Source organism: Loxodonta africana, chromosome 16, assembly GCF_030014295.1.
Source record: "Loxodonta africana isolate mLoxAfr1 chromosome 16, mLoxAfr1.hap2, whole genome shotgun sequence".
Taxonomy (NCBI): Eukaryota; Metazoa; Chordata; class Mammalia; order Proboscidea; family Elephantidae; genus Loxodonta; species Loxodonta africana.
Genome location: NC_087357.1, coordinates 48,219,486 through 48,242,676, shown reverse-complemented (window position 1 = coordinate 48,242,676; position 23,191 = coordinate 48,219,486). Strand labels below are relative to the sequence as shown.

The 23,191-nt window shown below is 39.1% G+C and overlaps 1 protein-coding gene across 8 annotated transcripts in view; it reads right to left on the bottom strand.

Annotated features, from left to right (window-relative positions):
- Positions 1-949: 949 nt before the first annotated feature.
- Positions 950-23,191, bottom strand: part of SGMS1 (sphingomyelin synthase 1) — a 346,369-nt gene continuing 324,127 nt past the window's right edge. For 7 of the 8 annotated variants that reach the window (XM_064269610.1, XM_064269611.1, XM_023546954.2 and 4 more), the window contains 4 exons: positions 5,479-5,529; positions 3,920-4,073; positions 3,248-3,414; positions 950-2,562 (listed from right to left, as the gene is read on the bottom strand). In XM_064269610.1, the coding sequence (XP_064125680.1) occupies positions 2,383-2,562; positions 3,248-3,414; positions 3,920-4,073; positions 5,479-5,529 (552 nt within the window). In that variant the 3' untranslated portion in view covers positions 950-2,382. The remainder of the gene's footprint in view (positions 2,563-3,247; positions 3,415-3,919; positions 4,074-5,478; positions 5,530-23,191) is intronic. The other variant, XM_064269613.1, reaches the window with a different exon arrangement.

Sequence of the window (23,191 nt, the reverse complement as noted above, 5' to 3'; positions counted from 1 at the left end):
TGTCAATTCATGAATCAGGTCACTCAGGCATAAAGAGCAATAAGCAAGTTAATTTTTGGGTACATGGTATTTAAATTCATAACGATGAATTTTAAAATATAACTATTTAGACTTCCTCAGGAAAAAGCAGAACCTATTTTTAGCAATGTGCCAATAAAGCATTTTCAGTTAATCCATATACTTTCACTTTCAACATGCAACACCTGGTTAACAAAGTTATAGTGAAAGTTTGTGAGAGTTTAATATAAACTTATCCCAGAATACATTTTCCCTGACTGACACACAAGTTCAAAAGCCTGTGTAGCGAAGTCCTACTAGTTTTACATTTCTAGCATCTTGGAACACATCTGAGAAAAAAGACAGGCCTCCACTGTTTCCATCTTCTTTTCTTTACCACATCAGGAATAACAACAGCCTTTTTTTTTTTAAGTTCTTTTGTATTACCACTGATTACCAAAGTACTATTACTCTACTCATTTTAGTTTAACGTTTCCTTTTCACCTAAACTGGAAAAGCTACATTACTTCCAGATATAGGGGAAAAAAATTAAATCAATGACTTGGCTGAGAATTTAAAATCATTGGTAAACAGGGATCTGCAGTTTGAATTTAACTTACCTGTGATTCTTTTTACACTCGTGGAGGTTACTGAAGACTAGGATACATTTTAAGGAATCTCAAGGAAAAAATAAACAGACGACCATTAAGGGCCCTGTGGCTAACATACAAACTCAATGAAGACATCCCCAAACTTGGTTTTCTATCTTGCTTTAATGACTATATTTACTCCTTTTGTGAAAAATGTGAACAGATTAGAAATAAGAGCCACTTATTTTAAGTATCAGTTTTTATTAAAAAGTGCATTTTGATTAATTTATGATCTAGGTAAGCTTTAAGATATCAGTATACCCTCTGGAATAATAACTTTGTACAAAGATTTAAAACAAACAAAATTTTAAAAGCCTTTTTATTTCCTTCACCGTTATTGTTTTACAATACAAATATCACCTTGTGAATACACATACACACACAAAAAAAAACCTTACAGAAGACAACTCTGCTGCACATAAAATACAGAATGGATATATATACGTCTTCATTCCTAAAAAAACTATTTTGTTCTCCACATTGGCAAGTATAGAACAGATACTTCCCCAACATATGTGTGGTAGGAGTAAAACTTAGAGTTACATGCAGTTTCTGCACAAATATATTTTAAAGAAATAGATCTCTTTCAACAAAATTGTCATGAGAACATGGAAAACTAATTCATAGCTTTCAAGTTTTAGTTAAGTGATCATTTTTTAAAACTCTCTTTTTAAAAAACGGGGTATTCATGGCTATTTTCATTGTGTAGTTAAAACCGAACTACCAAATAGATGCTAAAATAATTTTAAGTGATACATGTCCTTTCCACCTGCTCACAATATGTGAGCAGGCTCTCTTACTCTCAATTAGCTTCCCTATTTTTTAATTCAAAGCAATTTAAAAACCATAAGCAATCTTTTGACTTACTTGAGCTATAAATGCAAAATTTAGTAGTGTATACATGTATTTGTATTTTCATGGAATACTTTATTTTAAATAAAAACATTTAAGATTGCCTACTGACCATACAATCAAGACAAGAAAGGCACTAGAAACATAGACAAATTTCTCTCCCAAGAAGCATTTTTAAATTTCAACTCTCTTTTCTCTGGCATGTAAAAATCTTTAAATTTGGTTTTCATAACATCATTTTGAAAAATAAAGTTAGGAAATACTTAGAAAATCACTTTGTAACAGAATCTTTTTTTTTTTTTTGCACTTTTTGACACACTGTCTCTGCTGATTTTACAAAACCCAAAGTTATCAAACCATTCTTTGTCTGTCATTTTTATTGAATATCGGTGCAACAGGTAGAAAGATTTCAGATTCGAACCCCATTCAGGTACTTAGAAACCTTCATAGAGACATTTGCTAGAAAATGGCTTACAGCCCAATCTTTGGGGCAAGATATATGAAAAGTATGTTTTCCCAAGAAAATAATACACTTTATTTCCAGATGTTGACTGGAAAGACCAGAACTTATGATATAAAAGCTTACATTTATGCTGTTGCATCATATATAAAGGAACACGGTGGTTGCAGGTTATGTAAATCCCAAACCTATGAACAGGAAATGTGTACAGTGCATGATAGGTTAAATTTTCTTTGTTAGTGTCCAATGCAGGTCCTTTGGAGAGAAAAAAATATCACAGTGCTGAGCAGGTAACTCAATAGGTTAAGTCAAGGTAACTGTTGAAAGATAACAGGATTAGGGAGGTGTTTATTTTATGGCATCTTCTCTCATGGAGTTCTTAGCACTTTGGACAGTTCCTCTTTCCCCTAATTTGTACAAATGTTATGTGTCGTTCACCAACCGGCTGTATTTAACTTGCCTACCGAGGTGGACTACTCGCCAGGGGAAGGGCCAATGGTAAGATCGAGGTACAATTCCTTGGACATTCTTTTCAAAGTACTGAAATGGCCTGTACCACCACACCCTGGCCAGGAGGTTCATCTGAGAAGCTTCTTTTAGCACCTAAGATAACAGAGAAAGGAAAAGCAAGTCAGGAAACATAATTAATTGTTCCAGCCAAAAAGGAACACATAGCTTTTCTCATAATCTTTCACCTTAAGTTCAAACACTTTCCATATTAAAATCCACAAAGGACTCCATACCCACCCCCATTTCCACTCACATATCCCAGTTTCAGTCTCATACCACCATGCTCCCGCTCTCTGTACTCATCTGTAAACTGAGCAACACCCTAATAGAAAAACAAAACCCCAATTCTGGGAGAGCAAGAAGACATTATGGTTCACTTATTTCTCAGCTACAAATAAAGACCTCAATTGATTTTTTAGTTACTCATGCTTCTACACTGAAAATGTTAAGTACTAAGTGTTAAGTATTAAACTGGTGAGGTGTGGAGGGTAAGGAGGAGAGGGTTGGAATGCAAATCAGGCAATGGGTAGATGCTAGACAAAGACAGAGTGACACTAGTTCTAGAAGGAGGTGGTTTCCTATGTCATTATATTAACACATTTGAAAAAAATCTTGATTCTGAAAGAGGATCAAAATCACAAAACACAACATAATCTTAGCTGATTACCCCTTAGGAAAGAGACACTAAGACATTTGTGGATTCTTGGCACTTCCCTCCAAGCAGGCAACATCAAACTAGGAACAACAGAAGACAGAATCAAATGGAGGGAAAACTCACTTGCTGATTGGCCATAGTGTGATACCACCAGAAGAGTCTTGTGGTGATGTAATAGGCCACCACCACGTCCACAGTGTAGTGGTCATGCGCCAAGAGAATACAGAAGATTCCAATTATGCTGAGAAGCCAGCAAATCCAGTGGTACCACCAGAGTCGCCGAGGGGAATCTGAAAAGAGAAGAAATTTGCAATAGTCCCATCATTCAAGCACCACTAAGGGCACCTATCCAGTGACACCTCTACTATCACTTCTGAATACAAGTACCTTGGGTCTTTCCTTCTGAAAACAGATCTTTTGGGATAGCAAATATAACGGCTTATCTGCAGCCAAGGTTAGAATAGAAATAGCTTATTTATAAAATTATTGTACTAGCAGTAGTAGTTTGTATTTGGTGATTCTTAATCATAAATACAGTTTTAAAGATAATGAGTTTAATCAAATAGGGATAGACTGACACATCACGCTCCATTAAAACAAACAAACAAACAAAAAAACAATGGCTGCCCATTGACTATTAAGTTTGCATCTCTTAGGTGGCTGGGTGATGCTTATGGTTAAGTGCTCCAATCTTGTTTCACCAGACTTTCCAAAAAATATGATTTACCAACAGGACTGGAGGCCATGACAAATGGCAGGTGAGGAAAGCATAATGCAAGGCTGCTTTAGACTTACACTCTTTGATAAATAAGTAAGTGAGTGTTAGCATGACCGTGTGGCCGCTGTACAGATAGTCCCCACACATGTTGTGAGAGCCGGTAATGGACAGGCCACCTCCAGCAATGAGCTTCATTATTCTCCGCAGTTGGGCTTCCCAGTCTCCAAAGAGCTAATGGGAAAACGAAAACCAAGATTCATTATCAGCCCACGTGAATGTGTGCTATGATTACTACCTATATCCAGGAATTAAGACACATAGAATCCCCACCATGAAGTTTGCCCACTCAACGTGTACCCTTCTATGCGCAGTTCCTGGAAAGAGTATGGTCCTAGAGATGAAGCTTGTGGCTTTAGAAAGCTCTAAAGATAATAAAGATATTAGCACTTTAATAGCACATTTCGGCAGATATTTATTTAATGTTTTTATTATATCTGGAGAAAGGCTAACTTATTGTAACTGTATTGCGGGGGAAAAGAACATTTAAATCTCTAATTTAGGAAAAATTTAGAGAGGTATTTTCACCAAGTTTGGTCTAGAGGGCAATCGTTCTAAAGCAGCTGGAGGTCTGGCCAGTCAAATGTACAAAATATTTTTTGGAATGTGATTTTTTTGAGACCAAACTGAAACAAGGGACTGAATAGAATGTGCCTTAAATCTTCTGAAATTATTTGAATAGAATTGTATGTTTTTCCTTTTAATATAAGAATGAAAATAAAGACTATAAATAAATCTACTTGTCTCTAATGCAAGTCTAGGCTGGATACTAGACTAATAACGGCTTCAGGACAACTCACTGTAACTTCTATTTTCTTGGTCAAATAAAATGTGTGAATTGTCTATCTTTTATGCATGTCAGCATTTTTAAAAATTCTGGTTGGCCAATTTAATCACCATGATCCCTTCTAACATTTAGTTGATATTTTTCAACTTTTGGAAACATCTATTTCATTATAATTTCTCTTTTAAAAATTTATTAAGACTTCCAGTTAAAGATGGCAGGTTGAGCACATCACACAGAAGATATGAGTTTCCAAAGTCAAAAGATCACTGAATGTTCAGCACAAGAGAAGAAAACAGACCTACACAGCAAGGCAGCATCATGGAATTTCAAAAATGGGATTAGAGACTCTAAAGCTTCCAGAGATTAAAAACAAGCTTCATAGGAAGGATGAAGAATCAGATTTTTCACAAAGGCAGCACTACAGGCTAGAAGGCTTTGGAACAATGCCTTCAAAATTCTGAGGGAAAATGATTTTCAACTTAGAAATCTAAACCCAACCATATTATTAACTCAGCATAAGGGGAAACTAAGGCTGTTCACATCATGTTGTTGCCTATGGCTGGTAACAATCAGGCCCCAGACTCACGGGGAGCCCGTGCACCACAGGATAAAATGCTGCCTGGTCCTGAGTCAATCCCATGATCGGTTTTAGATTGGACCATTGTGATCCACAGGGTTTTCATTGGCTGATTTTCGGAACTAGATCCAAAGCCTTTCTTCATCATCTGTCTTCCTCTGGAAACTCCTGCTGAAACCTGTTCAGCCCCACAGCAACACCCAGCCTCCACTTACAGATGGTGGCTGCACGAGAAGTGCACTGGCTGGGAATTGAATCCGGGTCTCCTGCATGGAAAGCAAAAATTCTACCATTGAACCACCAACACCCTCAGTGTTTTAATAAAACAAAGTTCCAAATTATTTACCAACTATGTACTCTTTCTAAGAAAATTATCTGAGGATGTGTTCTACAAAGCAAGGGAGTAAGCACAGAGGGAAGAAGAGATGGGACTTGCTAGAGTGACAACGAAGAGAGAGGCACAAAGCTGCGCACAGGCCTAGAAAGTGGCCTGCCCCACTTGGGAGGCTCCAGAGAGACATCTCAAAAAGATGAGATAATAAAATATCCAATGCCTCTTGACTGTATTGAGAGTCACAACTTGGGAGTGAATAAGTACAGAGAAAACTAATAAAGCAAAAGGCAAAACAATTACTAACTCTATGGGAAACAAAATATTGTGCGGAAAAGAAAAGTAATGGTAGGAAATACACAGCTTAGCTGTGAAAAGCATTAATAGAACTGCAATAATGTTAGCACTGAATATTGAACTAAACAAAGGACAGAGAACCACACTGGGAAGATGCAGACAAGAGCATGAAGTCTAATGGGGACAGCGTGGTTGGGGGAAGAAGCGGGGAGCAGGAAAAGGCACAGGAGCAGCAAAGCTGGCAGGAGTGGCAGTGGGGCGTGGCATGGGAACAGTAAATCCTCACCTTCCACAGCAGGAAGTCAGTAAAACAGAAAGTCCATATTAAAAAATTATGAGGTAGCAATATTTGTCATGTCATTTAGAGTCATGAAGGTAAATACACACACAAAAAAATCTGTTAAAGATAAAGATACGGAGGTAAATCCCTCAAGCTTCAGTTAAAAAGAGTTGAGAGGGAATAGAAAAAGGGGCTGGAGTGGAGTTAGGGTCAAGGGACTGTTATTTTTCATAAGTTCTGTAGAAGTGTTTTATTTTTAAAATGGCACGCATGTATAAACATTACGAAAAGTTTTCAAAGTTCGGACTAGTTGTGTCGTAACAACGGATAATCTGAAAAAGAAAATCATGGCACAAAAGCTCTGGGTGCCTCTTCGTTGTGTATCATTTTACACTGTCCTTCCCAAACTCCTTCTGTGTTTTGAAAAGTATAAATCACATCCTCAAGGCAGCATCACTCCATAGTTTGCCCTCCCATTTTCACAGGAAAATATTTGCGGGAAAACTGTACGTGTGTGTGCATGTGTGATGGGGGCGGAGGGGGGTGGTTATGAAGCAAACACAGCACTGAGTCACATTTAGTGGGGAAAAAAGGCAAAAACTGAGTGCATTTCTTTCAAGTGTCCTTAAAACCCCTAAGCTTTCTTTTTAAATAAATGTCATTCCATGGTTGTCCAATTTCTGCAAAGGAAGGCCTCTTCAAGCTTAATGGGAAACTCTAAACGAGGAGAGATGGCTAAAGATGTAAAAAGTTTAAATTCTGTTTTTTTTTTTAGCAGTAGAAGACAAATTACAAACTGGCAAAGCCGACTGCAGCAGAAACAAGCTAATTATCTTCATTGTGAACATAAAACCAATTAAAAAAACAGAATCTATGAAAGGTTAAAGGATGTGACCAGATGAGGCATAAACTGTCAGAGAGAAATAAAGGCAGACAGCCAGTGGTGGGGCAGATACAATGACACTGATCTCAACCGGCTGGATTACAAGGAGGGGACAGTGTGAAGGCAGAGGCTTCTACATACAGGGAGAGGCACCTGGCTCTTCTACTGATTAGCTGTGACCATAGGCAGCTGACCCATTCTAAGCCAAAATTTCCTCAGTTACAATTTGGGGAGGATATATTTATTACGAGAAGCTTTGATGGCAAAATGGTTAAGCATTCAGCTGCTAACTGAGAGGTTGGTGGTTCAAACCCACCAGGGGCTCCCTGAAAAGACCTGGTGACCTGCTTCCACCAAGATTATAGCCTAGGAAACCCTATGGAGTTCTACTCTGTCGCATAGGGTCACTATGAGTCAGAATCCACTTGACGGCAAGAGGTATATGAGTTGGAACCCTCTTGACGGCAAACTACGACATATTTATTACTACTGGCAAAATTTTCTGGGAAAATAATCATCAACATTTATTAGCCATCTAAATAGTCCTAACTTTTGATTCAGTTACTTTGCTTCTAGAAGGCTATCTCAAAGAAATGATCCCAAATATGAAGAAAAGCTTCATGTACAACATATACACACAGATAAAAACAAAACATTATTTATAAAAGCCACAACTAGAAACAACCTAAATGGAAATTGTTAAATAACTATTCCCTGGTTATTCAAAACCTGGTCCATGGACAATATGGGCAACCCTGGGAGCCTGCTGTAAATACAGTCTCAGGTTCCATGCTAGATCTACTAGAGAACTAGAATCTAAGAGGACTCAAATACAAATTAAAGTTGGAGAATCATTGAACTACGCTATAACTGCTCAATAAATCATTAAAAATAAGTTTAAAATGATTGGGTAGTAACTATATAGCATAAACTTTTTCCTATTAAGAAAACAAACAAACAAAACTGGTGTAATTATAACTGTTTTTAAGAGCTACGCACAGTGAAAGCCTGGCGTGTAACACACTAAATGCCGTTAACAGGGTTTGCATGAACGTTGACAGGATTTCTCCTGGTTTCTGTCCTGTCCTCTTCCTGCTCCTTGGACCAGAAAGAGAGGGATTCTCGTGGAGCACTTCGAGTTTGTACACAGAGTGCAGCTCTGGTATTTGATATGCCTTTGAGTCCAGGCCAGGAGACATGGGAGAAAAACAAAACATAACACAACAAAAATGAAAGGAACAAAACAAAACAGGAACCTCACCACTGGTTCGATCATATTTTGTGTTTTGCTTTCTTTCCCCAATCTACCTGCTACCATTTCCTCATCAGAGTCCTCAGAGAGCTGGCTCCATGCCTTCTGTCCAGTGGTTTCAGTGGGAAGGGAAGTATGGAGTGTGCTTCAGCATAACGGGAACTGGAGCCTCCCCTACTAGTCAGTAGGCTTTCCATTTTTGAAAGCAGAGCTATTTCAGAGGATACACACGTAAAAATTTTCTTAATGGACACTACAAAGCTGTTACAACAAAGTCTCATATCTACACTATTATGTTAATTATGGTCTCTCAGGGTCACAGGAAATTGGTTTTGAGTAAAAATAAAGCAATTTCTTTCAACTTCTAATGAATGGACAAGAAATTTAGCCTAATAGCCAAATCACTTAAGTAATAACAGTGCACAGAAAGAAACTGAGAACAAAACATGGCAGGAAAGCTTCTGGATGAGACTAATCACTCCAGTACATTTAGAACTAGTGAGCCTCTCCTTATTAAAAAACAAGCTCCCCAGATATCTTTTCAATGCCAAATATAAAATACTCCGATTTTTGTGTTCTCTATCACTCAGTTTGCACATGGCTTAGACCACTGGTGTTCTCTCTTAACTGCATTTTTGAAGGGCAGAACCTTTCACTGCGTTTCAGCCCCCTTACCAGCAGGAGGGGAAGGACCTGGAAGTGTTGTTGTGTGCAGTCATTGACTCCAACTCATAGAGATCCTATGTGACAGAGCAGAACTGCCCCATGGGGTTTCCTAGGCTATAATTCTTTACAGGAGCAGATCCTAGGTCTTTTCTCCCACGGAGCTGCTGGTGGGTTTGAACCATCAATCTTTTGGTTGGCAGCTGAGAGCTTAACCACTGCACAATCAGGGCTTCTCTGTATGATACTATTTCCAAAACTATCTGCTATCTTGTGCAGTGCCAGTCCCTCACAAGCTTGGATAAACCAGGAACTAGACACATATAAAGCACTTTTTCCTTGAGCAGCCAAGGTACCTCACAGAGGTAGTATCATGCTATCACATGCTAGGGGTCTCTGGAAATATGCAATCATTCATCCATCTGATTTACCTACTACCACCAGAGCAAATAATTTGTTTTGTTCCAGAAGAACAACCTTCCTCCAAAACAGACAGAAAATTCACCATCACCCACAAAATGCCATGAAAGTTGCTCATGAGCACCCAGTCCAAAGACCAGACCTGCTAACTGAATCAAGCAGCAGGGAGCAGATGGAGGACCTGTAGAATGCTCATCAAACCATATTCTGAGCAGCCTGCAACTGAGAAATGCATGCTAACACTATGGTCTCCCTCACCACCAACTCCCCAGAAGGCTACAGCTAAAAACAGCAAAACTATGCCTCTTCCCAAATTTCTCCAGGCACTTAGCCCTCCTAATCAACGACGGATACTTAAGAATTAATGTGAGTTATGAAAATGACTTTAGTGTGACCTTGTGAGCCCTCACAGGTAATGCGTTTATAAGTGTGATCAATGCTTTAGATTTCATAGCAGCAGGGAGATGCTCCAAGCCGCTCCTTGGAATTTCTCCTATCTTTTTACTGTTACCTGGTTGGGCAGTAAAAAGAGGAATGGCAGGGTGGTTTTGCATAGTAAAATAATACCTTTTGTTTTATAAAGATCCTAGCCTTTTAACAGAGTTTTCCCACCAATTATCTCATTGTATCCTTACAATAATCCTGTTAGGTGGTTACTGCAGATTTGTTATGTCCACTTTACAGACAAGGAAGTAAACGGAGAGGATACTGACCAATGTATGTGACTCAGTTGGAATCAGAACCCAACAGTCTTACCTTCTGGTCAAACAATCAAGTCCCTAAAAACAGCCTGCTGTTGTTGCAAACACCACCCCGCATGCCAAAGGCTGGACAAAGTCTCCAGGTTTACTTTTGTTGTTATTCTATTGAAATTTAATCAATTTTATAAATGTCATCTAAATACATAGTTGAATGGCTAAAACAAGAATTATTTATTCATTATTTACCGCTGTTGTTAGGTGCTGTGACGACACTGACTAGTAGAACTTACAGAAGGGAACTGCCCCAGAGGGTTTTCTAGGCTGTAATTGTCACGGGAGCAGACTGCCAGGTTAGCAGTCAAACGCTTAACTAAAGATCTATTTTTCAAAAGTTTATTTTCTATTTAAGTCAAACTTGCCCATTTGTATAAGAGCTATTTTCACGGAAATCTTTCATAAACAAATTGAGCATTTTCTGCCTTCTTGAAAAGGCGTTCTGAATTTAATTTTAACTTTACTTGCTTTGCATTGTGCTGTGTTGGAGTGATGTACCAAAGGTCTCCAAATTTACAAGTACAGGGGCAACAATGAGCTTAAATCCAATCCCAAGTCCCAGTCATGTTTGCTTAACCATCTAGGTAGCCCTGATCAAGCCACTTCATCCCTTTTAGCCTCAATTCTCTCATCTGTAAAACACAAAAATGATACTTTCTCATCCAAGGCCCATCCACCAAAGTGTTTGTAAGAGTGATTCCTAAAATATAAAGTGCTATACAAATTTAAGCTATATTACTAGTACTGAGTTAGGCCAATCTTCTGGGGCATTCTTACATGGAAACTCAATGGCTGGCAGTCAACAAGTGAAATTTGGATGATGCTCTTTAAATGCACAGCTCTCACGGAAGCTCATCTGTGATCACTTATACTTGCTCTAGAGACCTTGCTGAAGGTAACTGCTTCATTTCTGAAAAGATCTGTCTTCATCCACAAATCTTACAGCCACCTCGAATGATCCAAAGTAGAGAGATTTCACTACGCACTTCCTCTCAGAACACATACACGGTTTCTTTTTAAAAGCCTTTTCCTCCACTAAGCTCTGAAGGATTCTGTTCTCTGCACTTTTCCATTCTCAAATGTACTCATCAATTCCTATACTACACCCACTACTGTCCAGTCGATTTTGACTTACAGCAACCCTATAGGACAGAGGAGAACTGCCCCATAGAATTTCCAAGGCTGTAATCTTTAGGGGAAAACCCTGGTGGCGTAGTGGTTAAGTGCTGTGGCTGCTGACCAAGAGGTCGGCAGTTTGAATCCACCAGGTGCTCCTTGGAAACTCTATTGGACAGTTCTCCTCTGTCCTATAGGGTCACTATAAGTCGGAATTGACTCAACTCGACAGTAGTGAGTTTGGTTTGGTAATCTTTAGGGAAGCAGACTGACATGTCTTTCTCTCATAGAGCAGCTGTTGGGTTAGAAATGCCAACCTTTTAGTCAGCAGCTGAGTGCTTAATCACTGTGCCACCAGGGCTCCTAATTCCTATACTCCAAACCAAAAACTCATTGCCTTCGAGTAGATTCCGACTCAGAGCAACCCTATGGGACAGAGCAGAACTGCCCTGCAGGGTTTCCAAGGAGCAGCTGGTGGATTTGAACTGCCAACCTTTTGGTTAGCCACTGCGCCAGCAGGACTTCAATTCCTATACTAGGTGGGGTTTTTTTTTGGGGGGTGGGGGGTGGGGATGTGTCTCTAAGTAACTGTCAACAATAAAACACTAAACCCCCAACACCTTCTCCTTTCCCAGCAAAAACTTTTAATTTTTTTTCACTGCCTCTGGTATGACTTATAGAAGGCTTCATAAAATCTTATTTAAATAGAAGTCAGCTACGAATTTCCATTTACCCATATTCTTATCTGTCATGTTAAAGAAATCTAGTATTTTAGTCAGGTAAGATTTATTTTTGACAAAATTACATATGTTTTAAGTGTTACGGGATCCTCTAGTCTACTTGGTCATCAAGTGACACTTGAAAAATTCTAAATCTGAAGAGTAGTATAATGAACACCAAACACCCATTGACCCTTCACCCAGACTCATCAATTAACATTCAGTAACATTTGCTTCTCCTTTTTCTCTCTTTTATTCTGAATTATTTGAGCATTGAACAGATTGTAACATTTCACTCTTAAATACAAGAAAAAGGATATTTTCCTCTATAGTCCACCATACCATTTTCATACTCATAAAATTTAACATTGATACAATACTATCATTTAATAGGAAGCCCTGGTGGCTCAGTGGTTAAGGCTGGCAGTTCAAATCCACCAGGTGCTCCTTGGAAACCCTGTGGGGCAGTTCTACTCTGTCCTATAGGGTCACTATAAGTCAGAATCAACTTGATAGCAATGGGTTCTTTTTTTTTTTTCCTTTTCTGGGCATTATTTAATCTGTAGTTCATATTTCAAATTGCCTAATAGTTCTAACAATGTCTTTTATAACTATATTCCCCCAATCTAGGATCAAATCAGAGAATATGCATTGTGTTTAGTTATCTTTAATTTTCTTTAGTCTACTATATATCTTTAATTTTCTTTAGTCTACTATAGTTTTTCAGTCTTTTTTTTCTTTCATGACACTAATAAGTGTAAAAGGAATATTACATTGACATTTTTAAAGAGTCCAGTCTAGTTTCTTTATAGAAGGTCCCTCAATTTTGTTTTATCTGATTGTTTCCCTAAATATTTTGGGCAGGAATATGACAGAGCTGGCATAGGGCTCTTCTCAGTGCCTCACATAAAGAAGCACCTGATATGTCAGCCCCACTGGTTTGATCACTTAGCTGTAACGGCATTTGCTAGATTTTCCCGTTGAATAGTTATATTTTCCTCTTTGTAATTAATAGGCAATCTGTGGGCTGATACTCCGAAATTATGTAGATTCTGATTCCCAACAAACTTTCATCAAATGGCTTTAGCATCCACTAATGATTGTTGCCTGAATTATTACTATGATCATTACAAGTGATAATTTTCTAGTTCTAATATTTCTTTTACAGTGACACATGCAAAGACCTGGAGTTAGAAAACCAAAAAGGAAGAACATGCTCAGCATTTTTCAAGCTGAAAGAACTGAGGAAAAAAATTTGAGCCTCGAGTTGCAATAGTGAAGGATTCTATGAGCAAAATACTGAACAAAGCAGGAGGCATCAAAAGAAGATGAAAGGAATACAAAGAGACACCATACCAAAAAGAACTGGCTGATATTCAACCATTTAAGGAGATAGCATATGATCAAGAACTAATGGTACTGAAGGAAGAAGTCCAAACTACACTGAAGAAAAAAAAAATTTTTTTTTTTTCTTTACACTGAAGACTCTGGTGAAAAACAAGGCTCCAGGAATTGATGGAATACCACCAATTGAGATGTTTCAACAAAGGCATGCAGCACTAGATGCACTTACTCGTCTATGCCAAGAAATCTGGAAGATAGCTACCTGGCCAACTGACTGGAAGAGATCCATATTTATGCCTATTCCAAAGAAAGGTGATTCAACAGAATGTGGAAATTATCGAACAATATCATTAATATCACACACAAGTAGAATTTTGCTGAAGAGCATTCAAAAGCGGCTGTAGCAGTATATCGACAGGGAACTGCCAGAAATTCCAGGCTGATTCAGAAGTGGACGTGGGACGAGAGACATCATTGCTGATGTCAGATGAATCCTGGCTAAAAGCAGAGAATACCATAAAGCTATTTATCTGTATTTTATTGACTATGCAAAGGCATTAGCCTTGGTGAATCATAACAAATTATGGACAATATTACGAAGAATGGGAATCCCAGAACACTTAATTGTGCTCACGAGGAACCTGTACATAGATCAAGAGGCAGTCGTTCAAACAGAACAAGGGGATACTGCATGGTTTAAAGTAAAAAAAAAAAAAAGGTGTGTGTCAGGGTTGCATCCCTTCACCATACTTATTCAATCTGTATGCTGAGCAAATAATCTGAGCAGCTGGGCTATATGAAGAAGAATGGGCCATTAGGATTGGAGGAAGACTCATTAACAACCTATATTATGCAGATGACACAACCTTACTTGCTGAAAGTAAAGAGGACTTGAAGCACTTATTGATGAGATCAAAGACTATGGCCTTCAGCATGGATTACACCTCAACATAAAGAGAAAAAAATCCTCACAACTGGACCAATAAGCAACATCATGATAAACAGAGAAAAGGTTGAACTTGTCAAGGATTTCATTTTACTTGGATCCACAATCAACGCCCATGGAAGCAGCAGTCAAGAAATCAAATGACACACTGAATTGAGCAAATTGGGCAAATCTGCTGAAAAAGATCTCTTTGGAGTGTTAAAAAGCAAAGATGTCACCTTGTTTTTTTTCTGACTTTTTTTACTGTTCTTTAGGTGAAAGTTAACAGCTCAAGTTAATTTCTCATACAAAAATTTATACACATATTATTATGTGACACTTCTTATAATGTTCTAATCCCTATAATGTGACAGCACACTCCCCCTCTTTCTACCCCAGGTTTCCCATGTCCCTTCAACCAGCTCCTGTCCCTTTTTGCCTTCTCATCCTGCCTCCAGACAGGAACTGCCCATTTGGTCTCATGTATATGTTTGAACTAAGAAGCACACTCTTTACAAGTATTATTTTATATTTTCTAGTCCAGTGTCATCTTTATCTGATGAGTGGGCTTCGGGAATGGTTTCAGTTCTGGGTTAACAGAGTGTCCAGGGGCCATGTCTTTTGGGGTTCCTCCAGTCTCAGTCAGATTATTAAGTATGGTCTTTTTATGTAAATTTGAGTTCTGCTCCACACTTTTCTCCTGCTCTGTCAGGGACTCTCTGTTGTGTTCCCTGTCTGGGTGGTCACTGGTGGTAGCTGGGTACCATCTAGTTCCTTTGGTTTCGGGCTGATACAATCTCTGGTTTATGTGGCCCTTTTGTCTCTTTGGCTGCTAGCCAAAAGGCTGGCAGTTAGAATTCACCAGCCACTCCTTGGAAACCATTTGGGGAAGTTCTACTCTGTCCCATAGGGTCACTATGAGTCGAAATTGACTTGTCGGCAACAGGTTCTGTTTTTTTGTCTCTTGGGCTAATATTTTCCTTGTGTCTTTGGTGTTCTTCATTCTCCTTTGCTCCAACTGGATAGAGACCAATTGATGCATTTTAGATGGCCATTCACAAGCTTTTAAGACCCCAGGCGCCACTCACCAAAGTGCGATGCAGAACTTTTACTTAATAAACTTTGTTATGCCAATTGGCCTAGATGTCCCTTGAAACCATGGTCCTCAAACTCCAGCCCTAGCTACTCTGTGCCTCAAAGTGTTTGCAGAGCCCATATTCTTAACCACAATTCTTTACTGCCCTCCTGAAAGAGAAAGAACTAAAAATTCAGGGGCTAGGGTCTGGGGACCTAAGACATCACTTTAATGACTCAGGTGCACCTGACCCAAGCCACAGTGTTTTCAGTCACCTGAAATGTATGCAAAAGCTGGGCAATGAATAAGGAGGACCAAAGAAGAACTGACAGCTTTGAATTATGGTGTTGACGAAGAATACTGAATATTTCATGGACTGCCGAAAGAACGAACAAGTCTGTCTTGGAAGATATACGACCAGAATGTTCCTTAGAAGCGGGGATGGTGAGATTTCATCTCATGTCCTTTGGACATGTTATCAGGAGGGATCAGTCCCTGGAGAAGGACATCATGCTTGGTAGAGGGTCAGCGAAAAAAAGGAAGACTCTCAATGAAATGGATTGACACAGTGGCTCCAACAATGGACTCAAGCATAACAAGGATCATGAGAATGGCCCAGGACTGGGCAGCGTTTCATTCTGTTGTACACAGGGTTGCTATGAGTTGGAGTCAACCCAATGACACCTAACAAAATTTCTTTTACACTTATTAGCTGACATTCTTCTCTCTAAAGTCCTCACTATTTTTTAATTGTTTTTTATTAATGTACTACCATTTATTATGAGTTGGAAGTAACTCGACGGCATCTAACAGCAACAACAACAATCTACCACTGCGATTATTCACTATAATGCTCAAATTGTGGTCAGTAGAAGTCCCTCAGGGAGGAAAATATGGCTCTTGGATGAAATCCCCTGGCCTGTGGTACCTGGACAGCTGTGGAACTCTTCCTTGGGATGAAAGTCCCACTGTCCATCTCCCTTTGCTCTGGTACAACAGATACATCTAATGACAAGTTATATGTGTCATGTAAAGTTATATGTTACTGCTAAGGCTCTCTGGAATGTTTCAGTGAATGTTTTCTGATCCTGGTAACCTCTTCACTGTAGATAGCTAGTGATATTTAGAATATTTTTGTCACCTCCCACCATCCAGTGTCCCTCAAACAAGGCCCTCTCTTCTCTGAGAAGGTCTTCCTTATCTCTAACTCAGATGACCATGCAAGGCATCCTCATCTGTCTCCCTAGTGAGAAGCACCTGGGAGAAAGGGGACGTGGCCAACTTCTTGCCTCTGCCATTTACTACCTGTGAGAAATTGGGCAGGTCACTAATCTCTGAACCAACCATAATTTCCACCCAACTCACCATTGTGAGGATTAAACAAAAACAACACATCTAGCATAGAATCTGGCCCAAAACAAGTGCACGTCTATCTCACTGGAGAGAGATCTAAAAGAGAGATGTGATCACATTATGTCCCTGTTAAAATCTCTCCTGGCTTCCTAAGGCCTACAGACAAAGTCCAAACTCCTTAAAGGGCTTAAAAATCTGGCCATGATCTGTCTCCCTGGCTTTATCTCTACCGTGTGGCCCCTGGGATCACATGCCCCTAGCACATCCAATTTTACCTCATTCCCTCCAGACTCCCTTTCATACCCTTTCTGTTTTCTCCACCTGGCACATTCTTCCTCTCTCCATTTCTACTTGGCAAACTCCTACTCATGCTTTTGAGATTTGGCTTGGACAACACCTCCTCAGTGCAGCCAACACCCCCAGCAGCATTTGCCACTGTTTTCTGCACTTCCATGGCAACTGTGCTGCACATCTATCACAAGGAAGACTAACACAATGGAAAATAATCCATTGGGTTACATGTCTGTAGTGGCTTCTGGTGACCACTTGTGAGAGGACAGGGACTTGTCTTATACATCCTCAAAATTTACCACGATTCAGGTCAGGTTCTCTAGAAAATTCTTGTTCAGAAAATAAACGAGCTTGGTTGCTTAGCAACAGGAATCCCATCGCAACCTAGGCTTGTGAGTTTCCCTGCTGTCTTCCCTTCAGTGAGAAAACCATCTCGAAAGTTTAGAGTTTATAAAACCATGTAAAAACGTGCATAAACCCACTGCCATTGAGTTGATTTCAACTTATAGCGACCACATAGGGCTTCCAAGGCTGCAATCTTTAAGGAAGCAGACTGCCACATCTTTCTCCCACAGAGCCGCTGGTGCTTTCAAGCCACCAACCTTTTGGTTAGCAGTTGATTGTGTTAACCACTGCACCACTGAGGAGGAGACAGGAATAATAACTGTACAGACAGCATGACTAGAAATATGTAACAAAAATACACACAAACAATGGACTAATAAATATACTGAAACACTAGCAGTAGACAGGGCCAGGAGTGATTTTTAAAAATCTCTTTTTTTTGTTTATTTTTTTCAGTGTATCTATAATGAATGTGCAGTTCCTGTAAAATGCAAAAAAAAAAAAAAAAAATCACCTTTTTTTAAGAGAAAGAGGGAAAAATGATTTAATGCATTGTTATCTTTTTTTATTCCTGAAAAAAAGAAGAGTACGACTATGGAGACAGAAAAGGGAAAGTGAAGAAGACACCAGGGATGGGAAAAGTTACTGAAAATTTTATATAAGAAATTGGAAAAAAATGAAAAAGGAAAATCAGACGGACAAGAGACTGAGACATAAGCACAAAATTGGGTAAAATCAAGCACTGACAATAAGTTCCACACCACTAAACAGCACGACATGAAGTTATTTTCGTTATGGATACAATCCATATTGTGAAATACTGATAAGATTAGCAAGAGCTCATCAGAATATCAAAATTTATCAGCATGGAGGGCAGCTTGGAACACTCTAGCTGCTACCTGAGAACATAAGGAAGAACTGAAGAAGGTTATAAAATCTTAAAGAGCAACGAGTCTTTTGCTTAGTAGGACTGAACTTGCGCCAGAAAAGAACCCTTCGGGCTGGTTATGGCTAGGTCAGGGCTCAGCAGTGAATTAAAGGAAGTGCTCTGATCTTTCTAATCCATGTGCTGCAGAAAAGCTGACAATGGCAGAGGAGCCTACAAAGACCTTCCTACTGTGACATTTGTATTTTAACATTCCACTGAGCAATCAGCCTCAAGTACCACCCAACCAAAACTCTTGTCCAACAGTGGGCTGTGCTTACACGTGTTGAGGGGAAGAGCAAAATATTTGCCTTTCAAATTCAAGAGAATCATTTCACTCAAAATATGTCAGATTAATGCATTAGCCAGCTAAGAGCCCTTGCTGTATCATAATCTTTATGTTTTCAAATCTAAGGTAACCATAAAAAAAGGTAACCATGGGAACCATAAAAACAGAACCAAACATACATCTCACTTGAATGCTTAGCCACTACTAGATTAACTCATCTGATCATTAAAATAACAGTTGAAAACAGTGTATGTTATTCCTTCTGTTCCATTTGTGTGAGTCTGTCAGTATCACCTGCGGACTAGGGTGGGTATTTTATATTAGAAGTTTGCTAAAACAAACAAACACTTTCCTACGGAACGCTTAGAGTGCCTTTTTTCACTCCCCTCTTAAACAGAATTATGATAAGCAGTTTTAACATGATGACAACAGGTGCATTCTGGATTAAACACATGTTCCTCAGAGAAAAGCTGTAATGGGATTGTTGTGTATGATCGAGTTGATTACGACTCAGAGCAACTCTATATGACAGGATTGAATTAACAAGGGCTAATCCCAAACATGGCAGCCTCAAGTGTAAGCTCTGCACATGTATGCACTGGGATACAGGACACATGCTTCCCCAGAAATTCCTTATCTAGGAATTTATTGCCCTGTCTACGTTTCCCAGTGGCTCGTCATCGTTGGAAGGAGGCCTACCTTTCTTCTAATCATTTCACAGAATGATTATTTCTCCAAGCTGCACATATTGTGAAGAGTACACTGTCATCAAATGAGTGAACAATAGGACTGATTTTCGTAACTACTACTATGTGCCTGTTGGAACATTCTTCTTAGAATACAAGCATTTTCAGTATTGGCATTCAGGAAAGTATTAAGTATACTAATTATGGGATTAATGTGATGGTGGAACCAAGTTTAAATTCACATGACTGTGTTAAAACAGAAAGTCCTATCCTAAAGCTCAATTGTCTTGTTTATAAGTTTGCTGATGACTGAGTAAGTTTAAGACTATCCACCAATTTACAGGCAATAGCCTTAAAATGGTGTTTGAAACCAGGGAATGTCAATTCAAGAAGCACTGTACTTTGTATATACTATTTCTGGGTTGACTAATTCTTTTTGGTATCACGACTCTGTGTATTCCTTCCATCTTCTAACAACATCTCTGCATCTTCTCATCCATGGCTTTAACTATCACCCAGAACATGATCAATCACAAATATTTATTTCCTAGCCCTGATTTCCCCCAACTTCAGACCTATATTTCCAACTACCCTGGATACCTCCACTTAGGTATCTAACAGGTCCCTCAAACTCTGTATGTTTAATCCAAAGTTATTAACATCCTTTTCCTCCCTCCCTGTAACTATCTCAGCGGTAAAACCTTAGTTGTCTTTGAAATCATTCCCTTCTACCCTCATTCCCTACATTAAATCTATTACCAAGTTGTAGTCATTGTGCTGCTTACATATTGCTCACATCTGTCTCCTTTCCACAAAGGCAGGGCTTATATCTACCTTGTTTACCTGTCATACTCTTAACACCAAATACACAGTAGGTGCTAATGCATATTTGTTGAATAAACAAACAAATAAAGACTCTCTGGACGAATAAGAGTCTAAGGGTTGAAGCACAATGCTGACACCAAGTCCTCTTCTTATTTTTGTACCACAAAACTCGCTATATACTGCCTCCTTTCACTCCCACCACTCCTGAAGATAGATACGAAAAACTTTATTAGCCCTGTTTTGCCAATAAAGAAACTTAAGCCCTGAGGAGTTATATGACCTGCTCTATGCAACTGCCACACAGCTAGTAAGAGGTTGTGCAAGACACTCGAACCTCAGTGTTCCTTCTACTACTAGGTAGGTTTGTTTTTTACAGGCCTAATATGTTCCCTCTCTGTGCGATGGGTCAGGGAGAGGTTGATGAAGACTTGATTGTGATGATGTTCAGATATCAAATAGAATATTGGACTGAATAACTGCTAAGAAGGTTCTTTCAAGTCTGAGCTGAGGCTCGTGATTGACTCAGCCCTGGATATGATTCTAAAGTAGGCAAAGCCGGTCTCCAAGGCCTCTCTCTAGTGTCACTCTTCTTTCCCTTCTGACCTTGCTCCGCAGCACTGCACTCCAGGCCTTGACTGACCACTGATTTCTTAAGCTTCTGTGACACCCAAGGGTAGTACCAAGCCGTCAAAGCCTTTTATGACTCTTCTTTCTAGCATCAATTTTTTTTTCCTGTTCTGTAAAGGCCTTGTATGGATCCTAATTTAGGCAAACCAACTGGAAAAATACATTTTAAAGACAATCAGGAAATTCCATGGACTGGTAACTGCTGATACCAAAGAACTACTGTTCATTATGTTGGATGCACTAATAGTATTATGGTTATGCAACAAACTTCCCATAGCTTTTTGATACATACTAAAGTATGTACCAATGAAATGACAGTATCTGGAATTTAAGATATTTCAAAAAGAGAAGAAAAAAGGAAAAAAGGGATAGATGAAGCTAATGTAGGGAATCTTATAACTACTTGAATCTGGGTGATGGGTATATGGGTGTTCTTTATATGTCAGTGTCTACACTTTTGGGTAAGTTTAAAATTTTTCAGAATCAAAAACTATATTTTGAATCCTTCCCCAAAGAGTCCTGTTCAAAGAAAGAGGTAATTAGATTTAATGAGTTTTAACTAATAATTCTTTTAAGATCGCTAATGTTTTATTCCCTCCTGTATACTTCATTTTTTTAAAGATGCCAATTTCCAGAAGACCATCATAACTACAACCCTAGTGGGGACTTCTGGCAACACTATAAATGAATGACATGTTTGAGTTTGGTTTTTATGCACAGTTCCTGCTGTTACCTCTGTCATTACTGAGAAAACACACAAGCTACTTTTAACCACAGAATCTCTGGTTAGATACTCTGATGACTCAAGCTGACTTTGAAATACCAATGGCTCACCAAGCTTGGGCTTGCTTGAACTGGGTGAAACTGCAGAGGTCCTCAAGAAGCAACAAGGGTAGAACCAGAGGAAGGAGAAAGGCTACACAGCACATCTACATAGCCAGGGTAGGGAGAAAGGCCACAAAGATCCATTTTCAACTTGTGCCTGGCCAGAAACTTAAATCTACTTAAATCGGAATGGCATTCTCATTGGTGGAGCAATTTCCCTAGTTCATAGACTTTTTAAAGGAGCTAAACTAAGCTTGGTCAAACAACCTTAATCATCAGCCTACTACTTAAAGTGTGATGAACAATTCTTCCTTCTAATTGATGGTGAATTACCATACAGTAGGCAGCTGCTTGTCAAGCCAGTCTCCCAGGAAGACAACCACACCATTGGATCATCAATGGTAACAAGATGTTTCTCATAGCCCAGGAGCTGCAGGCTCATATAGTATTAAGCTTTTTGTAAAGAATAAAGGTGATGTGAGACTGGCTTCTTTGTAAGGGCTAAAGAAAGAACAAGACAGAGGGTATAGAGAGGTAAGACTGCTGACACAGAGGAATGGAGTGTTGGAAACATTCATTCCTTATAACAGTTTTTCCAGAGTTAAGGAAATGATTTGCAGCAAAAACAGAAAAAGTCAAATAAGAAACTACTACCTCTATAAGCACACACATACCAGTAAGTCTAGGAAAGAAGGGAGGGCTATAGTAAGGAAACAATCTAAAAAAAAAAAAAATTTTTTTTTTCGGGACCCAAAATTTCAAATAGTGAAGACACCACTTTAAAATGCCAAAGTGAACTTTTGAGCCTCCTCTCAAAGTTCTATCAGAGAAGAGTGTCTCTTCTGGAAGGAACGAAAGCACAAAGGGGTGAGACTGAAAGCTTATAGGGTGTTTCATCAGCACACATGCAAGGCATAGGCTCAATTAGGTATTTTCACAATGCGAGTTGTGGATAAGGGTTTGGCCCTAGTATTTATTTCAAAGGAATTATTCCAAATGTATCCTATTATTCTATATTTCTTCACACCAAAATCAAGGAGAGAAACTAGCCTTTTCTACTTCTTATTGCATTAAGAGCTTTAATGTCAGTAAACACTTTAAAACACTGAATCTTCTGCTAATTCATAAAGTTCCAATGACCTCTCTAGTTAAAATTCTTCCAAGGTAAAGTTAGGGGGTAATGAAAATTAGTCAGTGAAAACCCTGTGGATCACAATGGTCCAATCCTGATGTGCACGGGGTCACAATGAGTCAGAGGCCAACTCAATGGCAGCTAACTACAGTAACAAAAGCAGTTAAGGGAATATAATACGAAGGGAGGAACAATAAGGGAGGAACAATACGTATTTATAAGAAAGGTTTCTATGTTACTACAGAAGATTCATACGGCGATCCTGCCTCCAGAGAATAGTGACCTTATTTGTTTTTGGGGGGCTGGGGGAGGAGAGGGGAGTGCAAAGGAGACAGGTACAGCTTCTCCTGCTCTACTGTTATAGATTATCCTGCAGGAATTAAAAGAAAGAAGGAAAAAGAGAAAAAAATCATTTGAAATTGAGCTTTCCATCTAAGAGAGAGGGAAAAGCATACAAAAGCTTCCGGATCTGTGTCAAGGGAGTGAGTAGTATTTGAAAAGTTTGGCAGGAAACCAAAGAGCTACACCCTCTCACAAAACTTAACTGCTTCCAACACACTAACTAGACCA